General features: G+C 45.1%; 2 protein-coding genes across 3 annotated transcripts in view; one reads left to right on the top strand and one right to left on the bottom strand.

The window, feature by feature from the left end:
* Positions 1–206: 206 nt before the first annotated feature.
* Positions 207–5,252, bottom strand: Gtf2h5 (general transcription factor IIH subunit 5). The gene is made up of 3 exons (XM_021149637.1): positions 5,173–5,252; positions 4,213–4,288; positions 207–626 (listed from the first exon to the last, which is right to left on the bottom strand). The coding sequence occupies exons 2-3, from the start codon at positions 4,245–4,247 to the stop codon at positions 446–448; spliced, it is 216 nt and encodes a 71-aa protein (XP_021005296.1). The 5' UTR covers positions 4,248–4,288; positions 5,173–5,252; the 3' UTR covers positions 207–445.
* Positions 5,253–5,346: 94 nt separating this feature from the next.
* Positions 5,347–8,106, top strand: part of Serac1 (serine active site containing 1) — a 38,356-nt gene continuing 35,596 nt past the window's right edge. For both annotated transcript variants that reach the window (XM_029471534.1, XM_021186242.2), the window contains exon 1: positions 5,347–5,464. The gene's annotated coding sequence lies outside the window, so the exon portion shown is untranslated. The remainder of the gene's footprint in view (positions 5,465–8,106) is intronic.

Below are 8,106 nucleotides of genomic sequence, written 5' to 3'. Positions count from 1 at the left end.
AAAAAAAAAAAAAGAAGATAGGAAAAACATTTATGATTTCATTTTCTTATATTTCCATATTTGTGTGGGAGGGAGCTACACACACAGAGGTCAGACAACAGCCTGTAGAGTTCTCCCCTTCCAGTATGTAGGCCCCTGGGATTATATTCAGGCTGTCAGGCTTAGTGGCAAGGACCTTTACCAACTGAGCCATCTCACCAGCACAATTATGATTACATTTTAATAACAAATAACACTTAAAAAGCCAAATTGCAGCTAAAGTTCTTCTGTACACAGATTTTTTTTTAATGGTCCAACCAAATCAGTTAGGGGCTTTCATCTGAATGAATGACCCTGCAGCCTTTCCCACCACATGCTCATAACAAGTATAAACCCCATGAGACACTGAGCTGGCCTCTCTCAAGTGTCTGTGGTTGGGATTCCCAAGTGTTCAACACTAGCGCTCTCACTTCTGGGTAAGAGAAAAGGCATTCTGGTCCATCAGTTCCCCTACTCGCTCCTGGAGGACGTTAACCAGTTCCGCAATGACAAAGACATGTGTGTCATCAATGTCTTGAATGATGAACTTCTTCCCCAAGGCGTTGGACTCATCCAAGTACAGCAAGAACTGCTTCATGGCAGGATCACTGTAAGAACAAACACAGATTACAGGGCAGCCTGTGGTCAACCAAGCTGTAAAGACTTAACAATTACTTCTGAGAGTGATGACTTTTTAGGATGACGTAAAGTTTGGAACCATTTGTCAGTGTCTTGTTTTTCTCTCAGCCTAAAGTAGTCACCATTTGTAGCTATGACTTCACATTAGAAGTTGAGTTAGATCAAGTTCAAGAGAAAGGCTTTTAAAGAACTTGTCACTCACAAGAGAGAATACGGCTATCTGAAGCTCTGCAGATAACAGTGCTAAACTATGCTTCCTTAACTGATTTGATAAGGAATGCCCAGAATCACTGACAAAGAGCACGGGGAGAAACAAAAGGACTCAAGAGGCAAGTCTAGCAGCTCAGAGTGGACAAAGCCAGTGTAACAGGCTTCCTCCTCACAGAAGGGGACACAAGACAGGAAGTCCGAGCTCCTGCCGCTCAGACCCACTTTCACAAATCGAATCTTGCCACAAAAATACAATCTTCAAGTGTTCTAAAAGTTGATTCTTAGAGGTGTTTTTCTCTGTCTGGGAGCTGGAGTAAGGAGAAGGAGCTGAGGACTGAATCTCATTAAGCACAAGCTGGGCCACTGAACTGAGCTTCCAGGTCCTTAGCCCAAGATAAACCTTGGAAGGGCCAAGAAAGGATGGGGCAGTGGTGGCACACGCCTTTAATCCCAGTTTGGGATCCAGTCCTTTACTGTGGGTTGAGTAAGAATTGAGATGCTATTGTTCTGGATTAGGTTCCTGTACAGATCTGGTTAAAAATAAGATGGAATCATTCATGGTTAGTTTCCAAGTCCCTGAGCTAGAACAACACTTTATCTGATCTGCAGAGAGAAGAGATTAGTGATGCGATTGTGACAGATCTCTCAACAGGCTTGATGTGGAAGCTGGCTGGTTTACACAAAAATAGCTCCCCCCCCCCAACCCCCAGGGTATAATAAGCCAATCACTTTTCTATGGTTCTCTCTTTGCTTATTTTCAGATGAGGGTTCTTGGCCTGGGTGCAGCTATTTGCAGCACTGGTGGAATATGTGTGAAGCCTTAAGTTTTGTAATCGCTAGGGTCTATGGTTAAGAATTCTTCAAATCATGAAGGAAAAAAAAATGTTACTGTTTTGTCACATGTCAAATTGTGAACGTTCCAGTGTCTGACCCTTAGCTAAGAGAGCATAATTGTGATAGGTAGTCTCTGCAGTCTCAGCGATGCAATGGGGATGCTGTGAAGCCTATCCTTGATAGTGCAAGATTACTGTACTTTCACCTGGCATGTAATCCACCACTCCATTAACTGTATGCCACTCAGTATTCACCCCATTCCCCATTTCTTGGTTTAGTCTGTTAAAGTAACTTTTATTTACCTGATGTAACTGTTGTCCCGAGGGCTCACTGCCTCAGTCCTCTAACCTAGGCCTGGGACTGGAAGCTTCTAGCCTCTCTGAATATTCCTATCTAGGCCAACAAGGTTTTCAACCTCTGAGACTTAGTGAACTAAGCTCTAGTTCTTTCTGAACTCTAGTTGGCTGGTTCAACTCAGCTATTCTGACTCAGACTCCTCAAGCCAAGGCCTCACAATACCTTTGGCAATCTGTTCTAATCTTCTGTCTCCTTCTCCTTCTCTGGCTCTTTGTCTTCACTTGTGTCTAGTTTGTTCTCTCTCTGCAGTATTTTCTGTAACTGTCCCCATAAAACGGCTTCTTCCCGCGCGCCCCCCCCCCCCCCCCCCCCCCCCCCCCCCCCCCGCCTCCGGCCTCTTATGTAGCCTCTCCTCTGTTATTGTGAGAGTTGGGCATATCCTAGTCTGTTAAATCTTTCTGATTCCTCACTTTGCCACTCAATTTGATAACACTTTCAAACATGGATACTTCCTTTTACAAACTAACTTTACCTTCACTGTTTGGGATTAAAGGTGTGTGCTAAGGGCCTGTCTCTATTCTAGCCAGAGTAGCCATACTGCTGGATTAAAATGCCTCTACAATCAGCCCTTTTAAATTCATGAACTATTTCCCGATTTAGAGTCCTTCCTACCTCAACTAGTGTGGGTTTTTGTTTGCTTCTTCTTCTTCTTCTTGGTTGTTGTTGTTTTTGTTTTATAAAACTGACTTTGCTGAAATCTCTATCTTCTTGTTTTATCCTATGGTAGCTCACTAGTCACAGAACATTTGATACTCTGTAAAAGTAAGATACTAGACTTTGAAGGTTTTTTGTTTTTGAGACTTAATACATGGGAAAAGAGAGCTGGCTCAGAGGTTGAGAGCCCTTGTTGCTCTTGCAGAGGACCCAGGGTCAGGTTCCAGCACAGTGGCTTACAACTTGTTCCCAACTCCAGGTCCTGGCAATCCAATGCCGTCTTCTGATATCCTCAGGCAAATACTCATCCACAGAAAATAAAATTACTCACAGCCTACCTGCTTCATTTCACTCTCTGATGTAGTTACTAGAAAGTAAACTGTATTTCCACTGGACAGTGCTGCTCCAAATGTTACAGGTATCCTAGGGTTTGACCCTGCTGTCCCCTCAGCTTTGCCATCACAGTAAAAGCACCATTACCTATACAATGACTCACAATAGGCAAACAGAAAGGAGACAGTATTTTTAATAAAGGGGAGTGTCCAGAGAACAGGGCTTCCCACCAACAAAGCGAAAGCTGAACAAAGAGTTCGAGTTTTAAAAGTCAGAGACAGCAAAGACCTATATTTTAGGTTACTTTGAAGAATTCAACTCTAAAAATGGTTTCTCCTTTGGAGAAACTCCTAAGTGAAGCCTGTTGCATTTGGCTCTCATTTCCTTTCAAGAAAGGCATGCTGTAGTGGCAAAGATTTAACCAAGTTTATGTATTGCTTTATTCTTGTAATTTTTTGAACCAAGGTTTCATTATACAGCCTTGTGGGGATGGGAAGCAGGATCTGAAACTTACCATGTAGAGCAGGATGACCTTGATCAGCTAAGAGATCCACCTGCTGGGACAAAGGCCTACCCCAAGAGCCTGGCCCAAGCCAAGCGCCTGCATTCTTTTTTTTTTTTTTTTTTTTAAAGATTTATTTATTTATTATATGCAAGTACACTGTAGCTGTCTTCAGACACTCCAGAAGAGGGCGCCAGATCTCTTTACGGATGGTTGTTAGCCACCATGTGGTTGCTGGGATTTGAACTCTGGACCTTCGGAAGAGCAGTCGGGTGCTCTTACCCACTGAGCCATCTCACCAGCCCCCGTGCATTCTTCCAAACCTTAATCTAGACAAGAGCTGATGGTTTGGGAATAGTAACACTGTTTCTCTAATCAAGGCTAATCTAACACACAAGCTTCCCATTAAAAAAAAAAAATCACTGGAAATAAAGCTAATTACATTCACGTAACAGAGACAACAAAATGTAATATCAGCAAGAAACCTAGCAGCAAATCCTGTCCCACTTATAAGGAAAGCTTATGGAAATTCAAAGTTGAAGCCTGGAATTCATTTATAACAAAACAAAATTTTGGAAAAGGCACACACACACACTGAGGCATAATGAGTATATACCAAGACCCGATGTGTAAATTTACAATCGTGACTTGTTAAAGCTACGAACCACTCTATAAGCACTCCTTTCAGCACGTTGACCATCTTCTCCCCGGCAGACGGCGGTGCAGGTGACTTCAAGAATTCTAAAATAAATACAATTTAAAAGGGATGCAGTGACACAAAATCCAAAGGTTTAAACCCACTTTGGGGATTTACATCTGAGATGAAACAAAAAACTAAATGTCAGCATTAAAAAGCTAACGTTGAGGCATCCAGATATTCCCGTTCTTACCAGTGCTAAAGCAGACTATTTGCAATATTAATAAAGCATAAATCCTACTTACAAATTCTAATTAATCTTTTAAAAAGTAAGCTCCAAACACGTCAGGGTTTCGATCCCAGCACTCAGGAGGGAGGGAGGGGCTGGCAGGGTTCTTTAGTTTTGGACCAGCATGGACTACATAGTGAGCCCCAAACTCAAAAAAACAAAACAAAACAAACAAACAAACAAACAAAAACCCCAAAACCAAAACTCCTCAAAATCAACGGGCCCAACACAGTGTAAAATAGATTCATTATTCAACTGCTTTCTTTTTATATCCAAGAGAACGATACACTGGAAAGATTCTGGGAGGCAGAAACTACAAAATGGTAGTTCCGAAAGAGCCTCAAAATTACAGTGACCCACCGCCTGATTATACTGATGAGACCGAGTACCTGGACAAAGCAGGTAATTTAAATTTACAAACACCTAGGTCTCCAGATCTTGTGTTCTTTTGATTAATAAACTACGTCCTCTAAGGATCTGCATTGGCAATCGCCTGCGTGACAGCCACCAGTGTCTACGCAGGCATGGACAGCTACCTTCCCCACAGAAAACCGCGATGCAATGCGTGATGGCCGCGCGGACCCACAACACAGGCCTTAGAAAGGGTGCGGGACTCCGGCCCGCCCACAGGACCGAAGGCTCTGTGTCTTTCCTCTTCCCTGCCTTACCTCCGAGGCAGCCGAGCCCCACGCAACCTACCTTTTTCTAGGCGCTCAGAGGCAGCAGCGTTCCGCCCCCAACACACCAGAGCTGTCCCGGCGTCGCCGACTCACTGCGCCTGCGCCGTACGTCATCGCGCCAGCGACACCCTAGTAGGTGGGGCGACTCTCTGGGGCGGGCCCTAAGGGCGGGCTCAAACCCTCAGAGGCGGGGTCACGTGCCCACTGCCGCTGGGTTAGGGCGCAGGTATTAGTGGTGGCGGAGGGTGGGCTCTGTAGTCCGCGGAGTCCACCGCGAGCCGTCCGGGCTGCCAGAGTCATTGCGCCGGCAGGTAGGACGGGCGAACGGACAGATGGACGGACGGACGGACGGAAGGGAGGGAGGGAGGGCAAGGGCGTCGCCGCAGCCCCAGGAGAGGAGGGCGGTAGTCCTGCACAGACTCTAAGGTCGCGCAGTCTCGGAGGGACCCGATGACCCGCCGCGGCACCTCGGATTTTTGTCTTTTTCTTGATTGGTCACTGCGCCGCGCTGGTTGCCCCTGAGGCTTGGAGGAGAGCACCTGCATGGAAGGTGCACTGTCCTGGGTTCTGTGTTCTCATGAGCCACACCTGAGTCGGACACATCTTGCTCTTCTCGGACCTGGGAGATTGAATAGTTGGAATGCTGATAGGTTTACTAATCCCAGTAACGGTCATTTTAAGCTGAAGGCCTCCGGAAAGTTCTGATGTTAATCCTATTCCCAAATTCTGATCTGTAGTCTTAATGGAGCTGAGTTCTCAGCAGTTGAGACAGGAGGTAGTTTTAGCCTCTTGATCCTTAGGTTACATTGTATTTCCACATCTAAGCTCATGCTGATAATTGCTTTACACGTCTCATCTTCCTTTAACCAGTTTCACCCTTCCACCTGTTTCCCTCTCAGCTCCTCAAACTTCTCTTTTAAAGAATGTATTTATTACATTTATGTATGCACGTATGTATGTACGTGGGCCGGAGGTGTGATGTGTGTTCACCAATGCACGAACGGTCAGGAACAGTTGGAAGGAGCCCATTCTCTTCCAGCATGTGAGTCCCTGGGCTTGAACTCTGTTCATCAGGCTCTGCACAAGAGTGCCGTGTTTGCTGAGCCATCTTACCATCCCTGGGCCCTCTTGTTAGTGCATTCCCACATCTGCTGTACCCCACTCCTTTTTTATTGTTGCCGTTGCTTATTTATTTTTGTAGAAACGCTGATTTTTTTTTCATTCTTCTTTCATGTAATTTAAGAGGCTCAGACCTCTTTACCATAGTTAGTGGTACCTAAAGGGCCAGTCACTTCAGAACAATCTGCCTGTGACCTGAAGTTTCCACAAAGGGTACAAGTGTTTAAATTTCACAGTGCATTAGACAAGCAGAAGTGAGGTCTAAGTACCATTGTACCCAGGAGATTAAAATATTTGGAAATGCAGGCAGCACTAGTCATTATTAAAATATAGACAAAGGGAGGGAGTAGTTTTGTTTGCCTGCACTAAGTGAGCACAGTTATACTCAAATGAGCCACTATGGCATTTTCGGACATAGAGATAACAAACCTCGTTACCATTTCTGTCCCTTCACCACCTCCTCTCCCTGTCATCACCCTGGGAGTCCGTCTTTCTCTCTCATACCCCACCACCACCACACTCTCTCTCTCTCTAAATTACAGATATGAGAGAACGCGTGCAGTATTTGTCATTGTGGGCCTGCCTTATTCACTTAGCATCATTGCTGCCTCTTATTCCATGTTCCTTCAGGTGATGACTTTGCATTCTCCTCTATGACTGAATGAGACTCTGTAGCATTTTCTTGATCTGTTTGCTCTACTGGACACCTAGGCTGATTTCACAGTTGGCTACCAGGAACAGTGGATCAGTAAAAAGCTCATGAGCTAGTATCTCTGGATCAAGCCGAGTTTGACTCTTGGTTATATACTCAGAAGTGGTGCGGCTGGATCATATTGTAGCTCTAAGAGGGAATATTACTTTAGACTCAGGACCCATTTCCACCTAGGCACAGGAGCCTCCTTCCAGTTCTTTAACTGCTCTGCACCCTCCTGTCTCCCCAAGCAAGACAGCTGTCCATCATGTGAACTCTGCTTCCGTCACCTTAGGGGGAACCGTGAACCCCACTCTCTTAAAGCTTCCCCAAGTTTAATCTTCCCAAGAGTGTTTGCTTGTTTTCTTTTGGCTTTTCTATTTGCTTCTTTGAAAAGTCAGTCTTCTGGCTGGGCAGTGGTGGTGTAGGCCTTTAATTCAGCACTCGAGGGGAATCTCTGAGTTCAAAAAGGAGTTCCATAACTACCAGAGCTGTTACACAAAGAATCTGTCTCACGAGAAACAAAAAAGCAAAAGCAAGAAAGAAAAAAATCAGTCGTCCAACTCTCAGCTGACTTGTGCATGAACTCTGCTGTTGAGCAGCGGGTTCTGGACTCACGCCTGCACGTTAATTACCCGTGAGTAACCTGAACTCCACCTGGCAAATGCATATGGTTCCTTTCTCTTACGTTTGCCTCAAACCCTTTTTGCTTTTCTACTGACTGAAATCCTCTAGACATCTCTGAGCACCTGATGGGTACCAGACACTCTTCTGGATGCTTGTGGTGCAACGGTGAAGACATACTTAATTTAACTGGGAACAGAGATAGTCTCTCTATAAACAGATGAACAGAGAGCTGCCAAGATGGGGATGCAATAGGGCTGGGAGGATTACTTTGGTTAGGAAGTATCAGCAATGGATTGCCGACAGGAAGATTTTGAAATTGAACTTCTTTATAGAAGCACTAATGACCAGGAATTTTAGTGATAGGGACACTGTTCATGACAGCATTCAAAACTAAAGGTGTCTAAATATGCCTCACATTAAAGATGTGAGATTCTGAGCCGAGCAGTGGTGGCGCACGCCTTTAATCCCAGCACTCAGGAGGCAGAGGCAGGCGGATTTCTGAGTTTGAGGCCAGCC

The sequence above is a fragment of the Mus caroli genome, chromosome 17 (assembly GCF_900094665.2).
Source record: "Mus caroli chromosome 17, CAROLI_EIJ_v1.1, whole genome shotgun sequence".
Lineage (NCBI taxonomy): Eukaryota > Metazoa > Chordata > Mammalia > Rodentia > Muridae > Mus > Mus caroli.
Note: the sequence above shows the minus strand (reverse complement) of the source record. Positions and strands in the feature narration are given on the sequence as shown.